We start from the raw sequence: 19,734 nt of genomic DNA on the forward strand, positions 1-19,734 counted from the left end.
CCTTGGTAGATTTTGTTAATCTTCAAGTTGACATTTGCATGGAATTGCCCAGCACACTCTTCTCAATTCCATCAGCTCCGGTCCATTTTAGCATTTTCTACCATGGTGTTCTAACCACAAACAGTGGAGTAAATCAAGAAAAATTGTCTCATTTTACAGAAATCTCTAAACTTAACAATTTGATGATAATTTGAAATGATTCTTTGTTATGTTAGTCCAAGGTGAATATACAGTGATATTCTTGATGCTTGATTTCATTTGATAACTGACTCATCTTTGTTAGTTATATGTGTGATTTAAACAGGAAATTTAATATTATTTGTATGATTCTCACAGGGGGAAGGGGGTTGGTTTAGGCAAGACGAATTCATACCTAATTCATGAATTGAGCATGAATTCAAAATTGATGGGGACAAAACAGATATAAGAAATACAGAATAATTGAAGATTCCGATGTTTGACCGCACCGGTCGTTCGAAAGAAAAACCCAAGTGCTCGTTGAAGTGGAAAGCAGTACTTTATTACTAATTATGCTACAAGTCAATGGCAAAACAAACAAACAAAACAAAATCTTTCACCTGTTTTTTTTTCCTTTTTAACCCCTGAGCACCACAATCCAGCTTTCCCATAATGCACTGGATTTATCCAAAAAGTGAATGAAAGGAAAAGAAGCATTATACACAGCGAATAATAGAATCTAAAATCTACCAGCATAGCATTGTTGACATAGCTAAACAAAGTAAATAACATGTTATTTTTTTAAGCACGAAAGTGAATATTTTTTTCTTAACCTTTATCAAAACGATAGTCTCTATGAACAACTTTCACACATTGTCATCTATTTTGACAGTAAGCCTGCAAGCACGGGTCTGTAGAAGCTTTGGTTATGGAATCATTTTGATTCGTGGTTTTGTTTTACAGTCAATAAGCACACCAGAGTTTGTCCAAGATCTGTTTTGCAGTGAAGTAACATGGACTGAAGAGAGAACAAACAACCACGTGAAGAGCAAAGTCTCTTCACGTGCTGATCAAGAGGTAAATTACATTGGACAACAGGAATCAGACAATTGTGCATTGATTGTGCCCTCTGTTATTCCACATAAATATAGACTATATATTTCTATATATTCATTCTTGCACCTATACAACAACAAAATGATGCTCAGGTTTACTTGTTTCAGTAAGCATTGCATTGTGCTGAACGTCTTGATATTACATTCGTAGATTTCCTTATTTGGACAGAAACAAACTTGGCCTTTTCTTTGAAAACAGTTTGATCCAATTGCTTAATATCAAGTTTTGCCACAGCAGGGAAGGAATAAAAACGTCTCTGCTGCTTGACATTAAAAGTTCGGGTTGACACGGTGACAACGCTAGGGCATATAATGATGAACCCCAAAATATGGTCAACCCAGACCTTTGGTATTTTTAAAAAAGTTCTATCACAAGAGCATGTTTCCACATTCACATTGCGTCTAAGAGAATGTACAAAAGAAGATACATATTTTTTCGTTAGTTTTGGTTTAGGCTATATATTTGGTGAAAACCACATTATGTTGTGAATAGAAATGATGAGTGAATCAAAGACTAGCATCAATAGAACATCCAAAGGCTGCGGACCGTGATGGTAGACGAAACAATTAACTTAAAATGCCAATAGCTGCAGCTTAACTTCGATACATTGCAGAAGATATATTGAGGCGTATTTCAGATCTGATTCATGATCTCATTTACAAAACCTCAAAAATAAATCAATGGGAGCAGTTGTATACATAAAATAGAATCCTTCTGGTATTACCTTTTCCACCAAGCATAACAAAATGCCACAGACAGAAACGAACGAGTGATGCAAATGATGTGTCTACAGCCCTGTGTGGTCCAGCCTCTGGTTTTGCAGCAGAAGTCATGCAAACATAAACGATTTTGGAGGAGAAAGGCTATTATCAAAAAACTGGCTGCTGTGATCGTGTGGTTGGCACAGTCTATAACAAATGAGGTAGATGTGTGTTCATTATATATTCCCTTCTTTGGTAAAACAATACAAAATAGAAAAAAATCCAGTGATCTGTTGAAAAACATCCATTTTCAAGTGGCTTCATCATAAAATGATAGAAATGAAATAAATGAGGTATTTCTTGTATTCATAATCTGTTTACAGGAATTCTGAGGTATCGCCTGTAAAGTCTTTTCCTTTCTTTTAAATAAAAGTGATTTTCACTAAACAGTCACTGAAAGCCCAAGAATCAACATGATAGATAGAGAATAAAAGCAATAATAAATACAACTTGAAATCGTCTACAGAAGTCTAAACAAATGACACAATAATATCCTCCCATTTTCCTCACAAGAGAAGTAAAGGAGATGCACAACAAGAGCGTGAGCGAAATGGAGAATGGAATAAAGTACGAGAGATCAGCTCTCGAATGCAAGTGCGCTGCTGTAACTTGTCAAAAACTGGATTCTATTCACAACAAAGATGGTTGGATCTGTCGGTTTACAGCATGTAATCTTCTCTCAAGATCCTCTTTTCTGGTTCAACTCTTTTAAACTCTTTTTTAAACCCCCGCCGACTTCTAAAATACCTGTATTAACCAGCTTGACCCGTTTTTCCTGTCTACTAAACCATTTAATAAACGTTTTAAAATCGTTGCTAAAAACATGAGCTCAGGCGGTGGGAAATCGTTGAACATTCTCGACAAGTGTTCCCCAAATAACTCCGTAATCAATGGAATATATTTGGTCGCGGCCTGGGGCCAAAATCAGACACGAGAGAACATAGCAGAAATAATCTGGCTGCTTTCTTCAACAGCGAGCTACATGGCTGGTTTGCATATCTGACTTAATTTTATGATATTCCCATATTTTATTTAAATTCTGTAGGTGATTTCTCTAATATGACCTGTTACAGCAGAAAATACCCCAAAGTCAAACAGTGGTAAAGTAAATCATTTTCTCATTTGATGCCCTTTGATAAATGGCATGTGCTTTGTTTAAATTCAGAAATATTGACATGAGATAATAGCCTCTCCATCGCATATTTCCGATATTTTGCGATGCCATCATAAGCGTGACGGTGCTAAAAAAGCATCAAAGTACATAATCAAATTAAACCATTAATAAGTTGCTCTTATTCTCTTTGGTTGTAGCTGACAGTAGCTCTTGCTGTTGGATTCAAGAATGCGAAAAGTAAAGTTGATCAACACCGACTCCTATACAAAAACTCCAGCATCTGTGTAGCAAAGTGAAGAATCACGTGTCAATGCATAAGGAACAATTTGTCCTCTGAAATGTCACACCGTTCCTTGTGTTCCTGCCATTGTCACACAGTTGATGTTTTAGTCGCTCCGCACTGAACAACACGTCCTCAGAACAACAAAATAAAAAGCTGCATTTGCTGCATATGTAAATGTAACACACTTCAAATGTGCGGCTATCAGCTGTTGGTGATCAGCTTACCGATAATGTCTTTTTTTATGTGTTTTAATGGTTCGTTTTTTTGGACACTCCTATCCTGATTGCAGATTAGAAAAACAGTAGAAAGTGTACACTGAAGAAGACAGAGGGAAAACTGGTCCGACAGGATGAGACCCTGCCTTATCTGAGGACGAGGGGAGTTGAGTGAGGAGTTGTGGGGCAGATGGAAGGCTCAAGGGGAGGCGGCTGGTCCGTGTGAGGAGGTGCTGGAGGAGGAGGAGGAGGAGGACGGCTGCATCTGGGTGTTGAGGCCCGGGCTGACACTCTTGCCCTGAGAACTGTGTTGGTGATGGATTCGCTGACTGCCAGGGATGAAACCAATGGCTGGTTTACGGGCAAACAGGACCCCTGGAGCAGAAAGGAGCAGAAGCATAATAAAAAACTTGCAATCTCTGGTTCTGCTTAAATCACTGCTACATATCAAAACTTTATTTTTTTTAAACATTTTAATGCAATTGCAGTCACTATGATGATAGGACTGTGAAATCCATTAATCAAATGAATCAATGATTGTTTGTGTTTATATAATATGTGTGTGTCATGTATAAATGCACACACATACATGTGTTTATATTATTATTTAAAATACGAATGTCAAACGATTAAACGTGATTAATCACATCCAGAATAAAAGCTTGTGTTTACATAATACTTGTCTGTGTACTGTGCAATTATATATAATTAAATAAGTTTTTATATTTAACATGTTTCTTAAATATATGCTTACAAATATAAATTAAATACACAGTACACAGACATATATTATGTAAAATATATATCGATTAATTGTTTGACAACATTATGTATAAATACATATAAATCAAGAAAATGTGTATTATTTCTAAGTTTTATGAATTAAACTCCAGTTGGGTTGTTTTGATTGAGTAATACAACAAAAAATACAGCAATCACAACCAATGAAACATGATAACATGATTTTTTTAAGTTATGTTTTTGCAAATGCAAATCTTCAAATAAATATGACACATTATTCATAAATATATACATGTACGTTTGTGCATTTATGAGTACATATAAATATGCACAACACACACACTCATATATTATATAAATATTCTGGTTAAATATTCGATTCATTCACGATTAATTGATTTGATTGCCCTAGCTGATAGATTTAGTCAAATAATCTTTGATTTACTTTTCACATTCATGGTGAAACTATGCTCTTCCACAATACTAACAAAAATATGAGCCACCCCCTCGCCAAACAGTCAATTCATTTTAGTTCCGATTTTTCATTTGTGCAATGCTGGAGACAGAACATCTGTACTTGTAGCAAATATACTAATTCAAATGATTAATATTTAAAAAAAACTGGGCGGTCAAAATTTTCATCAAACTTATTAAATGATTGATTCATGTAATGGCTGAATCAAAATGACTTTACATGTTTATATATATTTTTATATCTGTCCATGTTAAACTGTAGAATAAACTGTATATGTAAATGTGTCTTTGGCCACTGCGTGTCACATTGAAAGTGGGACATAACAACGATTTCACAATTGCATTCTGTTGCAATCCGTCTAGCAATTTAAGTTAAATGTGGTCAGACTGGGTGAACTGCCTGCGGTGGTACACACATCAGGCGTGAAGAAACAAATTCTTAGAATGATATTTTACACAAAAATGAATTGTACTAAATAAGTGTGATAAATGGACAAAAACGTCTCTACGTTGTGTGGCTGTACATTGTTACTGGAAACAGCCCTTCATTGAAAACAGATGCCCCTTCAATTTGATCTCATCCATTGAAACGTTCCCAGCAAGCATATGACCCATCTTCTAGTAATTACTGTCTCTCGTGCATCAGGCAAAGTATCTAGCTAAGGCGCGGGGCCTTTCTCTCGGGCACGAAAGACAATAAGCCGCATCGACCTCTCAGCGCCCGGGCCCAATTTTAAGATATTTAACTTTTTTAACTCTATTGGACTTGCCACTTCATTACGATGGATTTTATAGCAAAGACATCAAATTGCGTGGAGGACTAAGCGAGGGGGTGCTGCTATAACTTATTGAATTTCCTGCCTGCAATTACATCAGCAAACGGCGGTCTATTTACCTGTGTAGACAACCCCATTTATTTCTATTGACATGTTGATGCTGCTAATGCCGTTGGTAGACAGGTTCAATGCAGTCTCTTGTCTATCATCTGTCAAGAGAGGAGCCAGAGAGCGAGAGAGAGAAAAACTCAATATGAGCATTTATAAAAGGAACACAAGAAGCAAGAGAAGCGTGCCACCAACTATCGGTGATAACTCATGAGTGACAGGATAAGGAGGGGTTTATTAAAAGACTTTAAGGAGGGAGGGAGATGACTACTGTCAAAAACACCAGGCTTTCACTTGCGAGGTGTTTGTGCGTCTGTGTCAGAAACATTTCCATTTGTGTCGCTAAAGAACACTGTTAACATTACACACAAAGTTTTGCACAGGAATACGGTAACTTTAAATTTAAAATGAAAAGGGTTCAGCTCCCATAAGGACTGTTTTTAAACTTCTTTCAGTTTTACTCTGTAATTAAAGTGGATATGATGAGGTTACAGAAAATAACATTTTATATAATCTTTAAATTGCACAGTTACATAGAGCTGTGCCCAATATTATAGAATCGTGCAACATTGCCTATATAAAAGGCTTAACCTGTTATATGGGTGGTATAAGAAAAACAGTCATGCAGGACACAACAAAACACATTACTCATGACTAGACGGAACCTACAATCACATCTCAAACACTCTGTCATTACGGTGCACTGAAATCATTAACATTAAACTAACTCCTTGGCATGAATCATTTTTCTTCATTTTGGTTCACCATTCATTTACTGAGTTTTGGTGAGAATGTCTTCCTCCAGCCCTCACTGTATGAATCATGTTTCTCTTATAATAACACTGACACTTTGATAAGGCATTTATTATTTAAGGTCCAGTGTGTCATTTTTTGGAGGATCTATTACAGAATTGCAATATAATACACATAACTACATGTGTTCAGAGGTGTATAAAGACCTCACATAAAGAACCAATGTTTTTATTACTTTACAATGAGCTACTTCTATCTACATACACAGCGTTTCTCCTTGCATTAAATTCGCCATGTTATTTCTACAGTAGCCCAAAACAGACAAACTGCTGTGCAAAGCACGTTTCGTAAATGTTATCTCATTTGGCAAGGAAGCGAAAACGTGACAAAATCTTAGTCATGTTTTCAGCCACCATACTTCTTCGAAAGGGGGGAGTGAGCCATTGGTTGCAATTCGTAACCTCACCACTAGATGCCCTTAGATTTCACACACTGGACCTTTAATGAAGTACTTTTCCATTTCTATATGGAGCAAAAGTCTACAAAATCATGGTGAGAAAGTTTCTTCCTTGCAATAGCTTTCAATTTCATTGAAGTTACACAGTCTATTCAGAATAATGCTAACAAACTCTTCTGTGCGCTCACCTCTGTTGTTCAGTTTGATATTCATGGGTAGTTGGGATGCCATGGCGAAGATATTCTGCTGCAAAGCGTGCTGCATTATTCTCTGCTGCTCCTCTGCCATAAGCATCACCTTCTTTTCGGGTGGTTCTCCAGACTCCAGCTTCTCCCGCAGTTGCTCCAATGCAGCTGCCTGCACTGCTGCGGCTGCAGCCTGGGCCGCGGCGGCTTGGGCTGCACTGTGGTGGCCGACCAAAGACATAGGGATTCCCATCCTGTTAGTCAGGCAGTTGGAGAGCATAGAGTCTTCTGGAGAGCAAGAAAGCATCATGAGGTCTGTGTATGTGACTAAATGCTTTTGTTTTTCTTATTTACATTTTTTAATTTGAAAAGGTTTGAATAATATTTGAAATACTAGTTTAATGTAGTCTCTGTATGTGCTAAATCTGTTTGTAAAATGACAAGTAAGCCGACATAACTTGATTTTTATTTTTACATTTAATGTAACAGCTTTGTATTTTCATCTACAGATTCATATGGTGATGTTGCAACAACATCCTCATGTGGTAGCATGAGTACAAAACACAAGTCATGCAACATGCGACTTGTCTATTTAAAGCTGCATTGTAAACACAATAAATACTGTCAGATTTCAAAGGGTCTTTGATCCCGGCGTGACTTGTCTTTTTCCATGTGGGCACATTACTGAATCTGGAAACAGCCCGTATGCCTTTGTGTTCATTGCTTCTATTGCTTAGATGCGGATACTGGCAGAGTGGGCAGGAGGAAGTCCTGCAAGCTGTTTCCTGTCCGCACTAAAGATCATTCTGGCCACAGTGTGTAATACACGTGAGTAAGATGTGGCAATGTTACTGTGGAGGAGAGATAACTTCTGCTTTGGTAGGTTTCGATGTGCAACAAATTCAATTGACTGACAAAATATTAAAGGTATGTAAGTCTTCCTCTTTGTGTTTGTGTTTCATCTTGTCAGATTAAACACTCAGAGCCAGATGTTTTTCTCTCCGTTTTGGCCTTTCGTTCACACTGAGATGGCATTTTTGTCAACGAAAACAGAGCTTTTTGCAAACGCACTCGAAAGTGGATACATTTGAAAACGCCTCTAAATTTGATAGCATTAATGTCACTTCATGCATACTTTAGTTTAGAATATTCAATTACTCGCAGTTATTGTTTGGCAGCGGAGCGCAAGTTAAGTTTCACTTTTTGCTGCAATTTGTTTTTTGTTGTTGTGTTAAAGCCAAAGTGTCCATTAACCTGATCTGCGCGTCTGCGCATTTACAATAGCCAACTATTGTTTTAATAAGCATGGTGTCTGGTGCTCTTTTGCGGCCCGTCTTTGGAAGGAGGGAAGTACTGGACGCTGTACGGAAGGGGTTAATGAAGCGCGTTTGGCGCTAGATAAAGATATAAGAGGATACAGCGGCAAAAGATAATCTCTCGCAGGCCGGGTAGAACGAAAGAAAGGTCCGTATCCAATTGAGGTTCACTGCTATATGGACTACACTGTACATTAAACTCGGTTAGGGCATTACCATTAAATACAATTAAACTGAATGGAATATTTGTAAGCATTTGTTGAGGCATGTTCACTAATAGAGAGAAAAACATACACACACCTTTCTTTATTATTGGGGTCTGAGTCATGTGCCCACCATTGGGAATGGACATGCTGATGTGGGGCATTTGGAGTTTGGGCGAAGCCATCAATGTAGGGGTGCCAACGGGCGAGTAGTTGAAGAGGGTGGAGCCATAACTCTGTCTCCGCCCTTCACGTCTGTTGCTGTCAATAGCTGCCTGCAGCTCCTCGGGAGAGCTAAGTCCCCGCTTTTCACATTCATAAGGATAGAGGTACTTCATATACCTGAAGAGATAAACATTTTTGTAGTATGTACAATTCAGTATTTGACCTTGTAGTCTGTTCTCTTAAAAAGATGCTACAAAAAGGTCTTCACTTTTTGGTTCCCCAAAGAATGATTCAAACCATTTCTTTCTTTTTTACAATCTTAAGAACCATTTACCACTATAAAACACTTTTTGTGAAACAGTAAAATCCTTTGAATCTTTAAGGTAATTTATGGAACCATTCAGCCAAAATGGTTCTTCTATGGCATTGTGAAGCACTATTATTTTTAAGAGTGTAATATTTATCATTTAATATTAATATTGCAGATTTAATAATTAAAACAACAATTTATTAATAAAAACAACAACAATGTTTTAACATCGCAATGTAATAAATGCATGTTGTACATATTGTTGATTTCAAGAACGACACATTATAATTTTTTTGCTTTGTTCATAGCCGCATGAATATAATTGCACAAATCCTTTCAATAAAATTGAGCGACACTAGAGGGATTTCTTTGAGGATATTGTAATTGTGTGAAATGATATGCAGGTTGAAAACTGCTTTCTGACACAAAATTACCATTAATGTATTCATGGATGAAAGGTTGAAACATTTTGTTAAATTAATTTTCACATTGAATCAATAAGACAAATCATAAAAAAACGTTATTGTATCTTTCTGAATCTAAAACCCCCATCTTCCATCTAGTCGAACCCCGTCAAATATACTCTCCCCTCCATTTTAAAAGCAGATAATTGAATTGGCCGAGATAGTCAAGAATCAACTGGCAGTTATCAACAGGTTCTTCCGCTCTAGGTTATCACACTCACTGCGTTCGGAGGGTGAAAGCCGCACTGGTTATGGAGGTAGGAAGGTTCAGGCCTTTGGTAATCTCCCGCCATATTTTCTTATTGATGACTTCCACTAAGCCGCCTTTTTCTGTGACAAGCTTGTAGAGTGTGTAGAGATCCAACACCTGCTTGGCCATGATAGGAATCCGATTCACAGGAGTCCCTGCAGGAGCGGAGGGGAAAAAGCACAATATCCACAATCAATGCCATTAACTCAAGCTCATCGACGGGTCTCTCTAACGCTTATAAGGCCAATCACTCAGGCATAAGTAAAACGTCCGACAGCTTCCCACTTCACTTAGCAAAAATATCACTTTTTGCCTTCAATCAAAGTTTTTCACTGTCTGTTTCATCAGTACTGAATATTTTGCAGCGAGTTTGTGCTTATCCAAAGAGTAAAGTCTTGTAATAATATTCTTCCTTCATGTGTGTTCCCAGGAAATACTGTGACAAGTCACTTTATATTGTCATTTCACTACATTTAACATATTACTCATTACACATGTATCATATTTAGACATCCTATATAAATATTACACATACCTGGCTAGTTGTAAGTAGATATGTGACTATACATTAAAGTAATATGACTGTACTTACAAAACTGAGAAAAAACGAACAATGAAGATAAATCTCTGTTATACTCTTTTAAATGATTATATAAATACTAATAATATAAAACAATGTAATATTAACAGTTTGTTTTCATAATGTTGCTATGTCACACCATAGGACACATGTAAACATTTTTTTATCAACTACCCATATTTGATAAAAATAGTCATATGACTGTAGGTGTTCGATGTAATGTAATATGAAAATATAAAGCTCAAATGCATTTATTGACGAATGCATAAAAGCAACTGTATCTGATATAAAAAAATCTAATATCTACTCATACTTTAAAAATCTACATGATATCTAATCTGAGCCACAAAGCCCTGTGAAGCAATTCAATACAATAATTTGGACTGTAAAAAGTGCCTTAAAAGAAGTAGCAAAAGTCTCTCAGATACCATATGTCAAACCCCTCCATTTCCTTTTTTTGCCTGTTAACTCGGCAAAAGAAAAAGCCTCGGTGATAATTTGCGCTCACGATTTAATGTTAGGTTGTAATGTGTGAAGAGGATAAGCCCTTTGTGTGCATCTGCGGCCGCCTGACCTCCAGATAATTAACCTGTATTTTGCTGATAGAGTTCTATTGTGCCCAATGGATTTGCCATAATAGCAATCAATAAACCAAGAAATATAGAGCAAACAACAGCAAGCAGAGCCACAGACTGAAAAGAGCAAGAAGAGCAGAGCTATGGTCTATCAAGGCGAAAACACATCAATTAAGTCTTGTAATTACGGCTTCATTTTGCCTCTCTGGCATGTGAACTAAGAGACACTATTAAAACTAAAGATTTATCCGTCCTCCACTCTGAGACAATGCAGCCATTAGATCTTAAGTCGCAACGATGTCTAAAGCAATCGACTGATGTTTCCAACTTTTCCTTAAACTGAGCACACATCATATGTCACTGAAGTGTCTTCATCTGAAAAAATGGTGAAAGTGTTTTCAGAACTAAAAGAGAATGCCGTGTCCTTGGTTACGCAAAGGTTAGCTTAAGAATATTTTCCTACTTGATTTTACCGCTTTGTTAGTGCAACTTAATGTAATCAAATCAAATTGATTTAGTTTGATTTAGTCAAATGAAAAAAAGATGTTTTAACAGTGTATGATACATTCAGCAGATAAAAAAACAAAGACCAGTCGCGATCCGGCCATCTGAAAGGGATACCTTAAAGTATTTAAATAAATAGTCTTGCCAAAAGCCAACAAAACCTTTAGCCTAGCGTGTGTTTTTCTAAATGCAAAAGTACATGCAAATATGGTCCTCCTGGCACACTCCTTACACACAGACCCAATAACGCACAAATAATTATTTATTCCAGTGTACAAAAGGCCAAACCAGCCCGAGGCAATAAATAAAGCCTGACTCCAAAAGCCACCTCTGGACTGAATCTGAACCTGGATAAGAGTCTTTAAAACAAGATTTACGAGCACTCGATTTCCGAGGTGATGTATTCATCTCCTCTAGTTTGTTGAAAGAGATGCAGTGAATAAAGGCCGCCACCGGCTTTTGTCATCCCAAACAATTTGATCTGCTCGTGCATCATTATGACAATGAGGGATTGTGGACTGCAGAGGAACGCGTTTTGTCAAGCTCACATAGTTGCCCGCTGTTAATTGCTCACTGGCTAAAAAGGTTTAATTGAAAATGTACTGAAGGGAATAAGCTCGTGTCCGAGGCCAATCATCTATGTGGCTGCCTTCATCAGCACTCTGTGTTTCCATCATTCACTTCAGGCAGATAATGGAGGGACAGCGAGCCGCCCATTGCTCGCTCTTCCGAAGCATGAAATGAAGCGAACATTTGTAAAGACAAAGCTAGAAAAAACTTGATCCATGTGTATAAAGCTGTCAAATTGTGCTTTTTAGAAGACCAACAGGCTTGAGTAAGTCCACTGCTGTGATGTGTGTCATGGACACAGGTAAGCCAGCCAACCAATTTAAATTGTGAAATGTTTTAAAGCCGCAGTCCTTAACTTTGGCCTCTTTGTCACCATCTCAGTTGGAAAAATGTAGTCATTTTCTTTACGTCTAACCATACAGGGACTTAACAAGTTCTTTATATGGAAACTGTGGTATATAGCACCTCGGTCACCCCAAAGAACCTCTGAAGAACCAATGAAGCACCAAAATATGGTGCTATATAGCACTTAAAGTGGTTCCCCTATGATGACGAGCAACTAACCACTATTAGCGCTTTATAGCACATTTTTCTAGTGTATTATAAATCTTAATTGCTTAAAATCTGTGCATTCAGGTTTGGGCCGTAAAAGTGCCTGACTACAGAAGAGCTTTCATGGAGATTAGAGGCTATCTGAAACCATGGGAGAAACTATGAATCAAAAGACTCATTCATCGAGAAGTCGCTTTACTGGCCTTTCATTCTCCTCATTAGTATTTCAGGTAACTATATGAGCGTCAAATATTGATTCATCGTAAAGAAAGTGCTGATGCTGCCCCAGATTTGATCAATTTATTGTTGCCACCCTGCGGGAATCATGAATCAAAGTGGGAATTTATCAGTTTACAATGGGTAATAACATCGGCATTGTTCCCATCGCTTTAAGATTAGCAGTCGTAAATGAGCCCATCGCTCCGAGTCTCTTCAATGATGGACGTACGTATTCTTCAAGACCGATCAAAGCAGCTTGAAAGAAAGGATACAGCTTAGTGATTTACATCAGTTGTTTAAATCTCATTTCTCTACATTTAATGAGACAAGCATACTAGAGCCAGCGTCAAACAAAGAAGGTCATTGAACTGCCATAAAACAACAGTTTGTGTTTCGAAAACTTCCATGAAATCGAAAGATATTTTCATTCTGACAGAGGTATAATTTCCTCTCTCCAGTCAACGGTACAAGCTTCATTTACAGGTCTTAAACAGCTGGTCATAAATACTTCTCTCTATATAAAGCTCTAGGGGGGAGCAGTGAATATCATCTACATTCCTCCGTCAACTAAGCTTAAACACAGCGCTGTTTGTGTTGAGCTGTGAAATAGAGGTAGCCATTTTGATGTGAAAAAAGATATGGCCATCTCAATACACATGGGGGCCTACGACGAACCGTTTGTATTTGACAGGTTATGATTGATGATGGCAAGGTCCAGGGGACGCTGGCGAGGCCAATGACCTCTGGTCTCAGGCCAGGCCTACAGGGGACAACAGCCCTGGCACAAACAGCGGGGGAGAACCTTTCTTGTATTGACTTTTAATGTGTCCCGGACACGTGGCGAAGCTGAGACCAATGCAGCCAAAGTTTTCATTTTCTAACTATCGTCAAACTGTTATATGATCCTTTGACTAAGTACTGAAAAGTCCTTTTGGGGGAGAGATTTTCCTTGGATATTTTGTTTAATACAATCCATTGGGACTTTTCATTGCTGTACACTGTGAAAACATTTTTGTGGATTTACATCCCTGAATTTGTATCTTATTAGAGCTGTCAAACAATTAATCGCATCCGGAATTGAAGTTTGTGTTTACATAATATATATATATGTCTGTATACTGAGTATATTTATTTTGTATTTATAAACACAAAAACATATATATTTGTATGTATAGATGTATTTATTTATATTGAACAATAATTGAAATTATAAATAAACCTTTTTGCATTTTTATATTGTATGTTTTTCTTAAATATATGCATGTATGTGCATGTGTTTATAAATACAAAGTTAATATGCACAGTACACATATATTATGTTAAAACAATCTTTTATTCTGGATGCGATTAATCACGATTAATCGAGCCCTTATTTTTATAGCTTCATCATAATAGTATAGATTTTTTGTTGCTAAATATTATTTCTGTATCTGTTTTATTTGTATTTAAAATAGGGCCACATTATTAGTGTTATAAACAATTGCAAGTTCTAAACAAAAATCTGTGCAACAGGTTCACGTTAAATATTTTCAGGAAATCTACTCCCTCAGTTTTTCCAAGGTGATATTCATTGTGTCCTAACAATGATAATTACTGACATTAAAATATGATCTCTCGAGAATACGATAAGCTCAACCGACATGTCTTTGTACTTTATTCACATAAACTGATCAAACGAGAAATGATACGGGCGGAGGGTGTGAATCTTTATACACAGATGACACCGAAGTGCCCAACAGCAGTTGCTTAGGATAATGTTTTCCCATAGGGATGGAAAATCTTGACACTTTAATCTGAATGCTCTTTGAGTGGCCTGTAAGGGAGTGAAGAGTGGAAGTCTGTCTGTGCCCCAGGCAGTACAGAAGACAGACCCTAGCCCAATCCCAATGATAGGACACTGGATATGTGCCACTTTACACTGATATATGCCTCACGTTTACCATTAAGACCAGGAATATTCAGTGGAAAGAAAGGGCTGGTCAATTATGAGAGCTGTTTAACATCTTTTGAGATAACTAAAATGCAATTCCTATTTTTATATGATTTATTACATTAGATTGTATTATATTATTTTTATTGACAGATATAAATATTATTTAACATTATATAATACAAAGGTTTTTACTTGCATATTTTAACTTTTCTTCCCACAAGACAAACATTTGTTTCACTCCGACTCAAAATGTTTCTGTGACACGCAAAGAAATATTTTCATATATACCTGAAAGGTCATCATGGACTTCACCCTGCAGTTCCAAATATGTATTGTAATTGCATTCTGAGATTGACCGAGTTGAAGCTCAGATTGCAGTGAGGGCCAATACACGTCAAAGTTTTAAATACAACTTGGTATCATTGATCACTGACCTAGCGCACTGCTTAAATTTACCCGCACTAAAAGGGCAGGTGGATAGTTTGCATCTTGCTCATTTCAACTGTAATCAAAATAAGCCTGTTCACTCAACTAAGACGTTCAGTTAATATGTTAATTTAACAGAGGATTTTAGACAACATGAAGCCTAGGGAAAAATAGAAAGAAAGATCAAAAACAATCTGTTAGTTCCTTTTAAACTGTCAGAAAGCTGCAATTATTAAGTCGCATGTGGTAAAATATTCTCAGCGAGGAAAGCTTTTAATAAGTAGCTGTAACATGATATCATCTGTGTGTTTCCATCTCCGATTGCAACATGGCAATAGCTTAATTCAATCCAAATCTGTGTTGAAATGTCATTTATAATGTGTCATGTCTTTTGTAACCCAATCCTTGACAAGTTTCAAACAAGAAAAACCACTAACCGCATGGCAATGGACAGCATATATAAGTGAGGGCAGCATGATTCTAAATTTCACAACAGGTCTGCAGGTTTATGATCACCTTTCACTGTTTAAGCACACACAGACTGATATCCCTGAGTGCAGGAAATAGACCTGCGGCAACCGTACATTACAAAAACATGAAGTCGCATGTGAGAAATGTAACCAAGACACGTGTCACGGTGAAGACCTTGTGCCGTCACTCACTGTAGTTACATTTTTCTCACTATTAATGTTGCAACTCACAAAGACTTCCAGGTAAATAGACCTCTATAAGCCTCGTGCATTCAAGGGTGAGCTTCTTTAGCTTGGGATCCTAATGTTATTTGTTTTCATTTCTTCAGCACTATGTTGTCATGATGATGTTTTAAAATTCCGTCATTTATTTCCATCATGTCTATTTTTCTGTTGAAAATAAAATATATTTTGAGTCTGGCGACTAATGTTCTTCAAAATATCTTCTGTGTTTCACCGAAGAAAGAGTCATATATAGATTTTCACAAGAGGGTGAGTAAATGATTAATGAATTTTTAAGTGTGAACCATTCCTTAAATTGTATATCAAAAGCTTGTTAAACGTGATACAGACTTTTGGTTCTTCAGTTAATACAGATGTTTTGACATAAAACATTTTTGCTACTTTACGTAATTTTACAGTATAAAATGTTTCAAGGCTTGTTTAGCTCCATTAATAGATATATTCTTGCATATCCGTGCACTAATTTAAAACAATTTGTGCAAGTAATACAGACGGGGTCGTTTCTAGGACAAGTGGACATTTGGGGCTTAGACTATGTATGTCTGGACGTAGTCGCCACCTTTAAAATTATATTGTATGTTACAATTAAAAAATAAACATTTGAATATTACAACTGTGCAGACTCTGCTTGTATGAAGTAAATCGCTTCATGTTATCACACAAAAGTAGTTTTGCTGGTGTAACCCAATTTAATCGGGTGAAACCTATCAAGTCATAATAAATATCCATGACGTAAATAAAGCAAGTTAATTTAGATTACAAAAGAACTAAATGTGGTTAACGAAACATTTTTAACATGTAATGTGATCCACCAGTTTCGGCTGTCACTCGTGAATCACCAACCTGAGAGACAAACTTAATATGGTGGAAATGAAATGGGAGTTTCCATTCTATTCATGCCGCCCGTCACACAGTATGATAACGCAGCTATGAAAACCAGTTGGTTATCTGACACCATAGAGACTTTATTGACAATGCAACAGTCAAACAAGTACTACAGGTTACCTTCATAATGTGGTAAAAGATTGATTTATGACAGGCATATTCATTGAAATCTCGAAATACTTTGTTATAAAATAATGGTAGATTCTTTTGTACAATTGGTAGGCAATTTTATTCAAAACAACTTATGGTGCCTACAAACTAAACGTTTTATCAGCATGTGTATTGCTAAGAATCAAATACAATGATTTACTACAGGAACAAAGATTGATTTCATAATTAAAGTCTATATCACACAACAAGACAACTTAGATTGTCTTTTGTTGATTTATACATCAAGCATCGGACAGATCTGACATGGAACAACATATGTGAGTGGTGCAAATCACTCCCTCTCTAACTGACCAATCCCATTATAGAACGGGAATTAACAGCTGCATCAATATCTATTAAAAACATTTGAATTCATCAATGAGACTGAGGTGTGCACATTAAAAGATTCAACATTTATATACTTAAAAGTCGAACTAAATCACAACCAATGATATTAACTGACATTTGGACTTTCGATCACATCTGCTTCACTGATACCTTTGCAAGTGCGCTGGGACTTCTGATTTCCTGAGCTATCAAGTCAATAGAGATTTAGACATCCGGCAAAGGGATTTAATTATCTTTACTATCATGCCTGAGCTGACTGGAACATCTTCACTTCAGTTCATTCAGCCATTTTTATGCCATGGCATCACTAGACGGGTTGACTCTTCACTGGCTGTCCCGGACGGATTAGCCCATGTCGCAACAACAACAGTGTGAGCAGCGATAAAACCTGCCTTGCATTCTTGTCATCACAAATTTAGGCAGATGAAACAGACCTTAAGGACAAATCACCCCTCCATGACATCTGTTACCTCTCGAGGCAAATAAATCAGATCTCCTGTACCTTTAAACAACCAAAACAAAGGCAAGAAGATCTGTTGCAAACCTGTTTGACTAGTCAAAATGGCCACACTTGATGTATAAGCAAATTCATTAAAAATAATAATGGCACTATAATGGAAATAACGCAACGCAGGTAGGAATTCCAAGAATACAAAAACTAACTCAAACAACAAAAGAACCAATGTTTTTTTAATCAATTTAAAAAACGCTTACAACACTCAATGTTGTTGTAGTGACTTCAAATAAAGTACATGGTACTAAAGTATCTGAACTGCTGAAAAACATGTACTTTTCACAAACAGATCAACAAAAATCTCCTAAAAAACAAATGGATTTAAGTATATTACAGAATTAGATATGAAGAGTTTGGTTCCAAAATGAGATAAATCATATTTTTTATTATGTAATCATGTTTTTATTGTGTTTTATTGTGTTGATTAGCTGTATCTTTCGAGTTATGGCTTAAATCAAAACAAAACAAATGTTGTTTGATTGATATGAATTGGAATGCACAGTAAACAAAAACGAATTTTTGAAAAAGTAATTATTATTTGTAATTAATTATCATGAGAAATCTCATTTTGGAACCAAACTCTTCATATAACAGTGTATTGAAGTGCATGAAGAACTGATCGTTGAGCTGTGCAATGATGCGAGCTTTTCAGTAATATGGTGTAGTTTTGATATTACACATAGATTTGGTTGCCTAGTACCTTCAGCAAAATGTGCGAGGAATGACTTCAACAAAAGAGACAGCCACAAACTGTTAGCGAGGCACATCTGTCATTATCCATGGATTAGCAGAGGGATTTTTGTTCTACTCTTCTTTCTCTGGAAAATCCTCTGGACTTTTTGCTTGATTTTGAGATTAATGTGCATGACATGTTCATAATACAACGACTGAATAAATAATGCTCACGCTATAGTTGAGAGTGAGAAAGGGAAAGCTGGTTGAACATGCTGGTGTTCTATTTGTCATGTTAGTGTCAATCCCAAAAGCGCATATCCCTTGTTGTTAGACAAAACAGGTTACAACAAATGAATCTAGCATAAAAAGCAACTCGTTTTGAAGCGGTGACTGTCCCACTTCCATCAATGAAAAAGATTGTATACAATGTCTTAAATTGTATGTAATATATGCTGAATTGATTTTGAATGTAATGCATATTTAACTGTTTTTAACAACTTGTGCACACCTGATATATAGGCTAATTGTGACAAAAATATTAGTATATTGTGACATATTGCGTCTGAACCAATTTCCTTATTTTTGTGTGGAATGTTAACTAAGTTCATAAAGCTCAAGTTTCACACTCAAATATTGTAAAAATCAAACAAAACATTTTATACATTTTTGGAAAAATCTAAGTGATAAATAATGAATTGTACAATTCTTCGCTCATTATGGCAAATTCATTTTTTGTATTGATTTTTATAGATTTTGATTGTTGTATTTTGATGTTAGTATTCTTTAACTGGAAAATAACAAAATCATAATAAAGAGACGTCACAAAGTTGGCTAAAACTGCCAATATAATAAAAATCAATAGAGAATTAAATAGCATTTACTATTAACTTTACACTTTCAGGTTGATGATGATATTTTTTTGATCTTTAAACACGGTTCACTGATCAATTCAATCATGCATTACAGAAATTAAACCAAATGATCATAACCAAATTTCCCCTCACCAATACTGCAAAACTGAAACACATTCTAATTGTTAATGAAACAATTTTAAATGGCAAATAATAATTTGGGATGTAATCCAAAATTACAGTTCTAAACCCCCTATTTTAACAAACAGTAGCACGAAATAACAAAAGTAGTTGTAATCTGATCATGTCCTGTTGAATTCTTTTTTTCTGAAGGGTTCAAAGGCAGAAAACTTCCTCACATTATTCAAGGCCATTAAAGCTCTTCTATTTCCTCTATAAAATATCTGACGTTTTCCTGAAGCACCATGTGGGACCTGCCTTCTTAATAAAGCAGCAAATTCATTACGCTATGAATGACTAACATAATGCCAGGATGCTGCGTTCCCGACTGTGGCAAGGTCATTCCCTCAGGGGTGTTCTCACATAATCTGAGAGTAATTATAAAACAAACAGCAGAAGCCGTTGTTTCA

General features: G+C 36.4%; 1 protein-coding gene across 4 annotated transcripts in view; it reads right to left on the bottom strand.

Annotated features, from left to right (window-relative positions):
- Window positions 1–495: 495 nt before the first annotated feature.
- arid3c (AT rich interactive domain 3C (BRIGHT-like)) overlaps window positions 496–19,734 on the bottom strand; it is a 63,662-nt gene continuing 44,423 nt past the window's right edge. For 2 of the 4 annotated variants that reach the window (XM_056745988.1, XM_056745986.1), the window contains 5 exons: window positions 9,621–9,804; window positions 8,558–8,802; window positions 6,945–7,226; window positions 5,558–5,647; window positions 496–3,822 (listed from right to left, as the gene is read on the bottom strand). In XM_056745988.1, the coding sequence (XP_056601966.1) occupies window positions 3,647–3,822; window positions 5,558–5,647; window positions 6,945–7,226; window positions 8,558–8,802; window positions 9,621–9,804 (977 nt within the window). In that variant the 3' untranslated portion in view covers window positions 496–3,646. Of the gene's footprint in view, window positions 3,823–5,557; window positions 5,648–6,944; window positions 7,230–8,557; window positions 8,803–9,620; window positions 9,805–19,734 lie in introns of all 4 variants that reach the window. The other 2 variants (XM_056745987.1, XM_056745985.1) reach the window with 1 other exon arrangement.

Source organism: Triplophysa dalaica, chromosome 4, assembly GCF_015846415.1.
Source record: "Triplophysa dalaica isolate WHDGS20190420 chromosome 4, ASM1584641v1, whole genome shotgun sequence".
Taxonomy (NCBI): domain Eukaryota; kingdom Metazoa; phylum Chordata; class Actinopteri; order Cypriniformes; family Nemacheilidae; genus Triplophysa; species Triplophysa dalaica.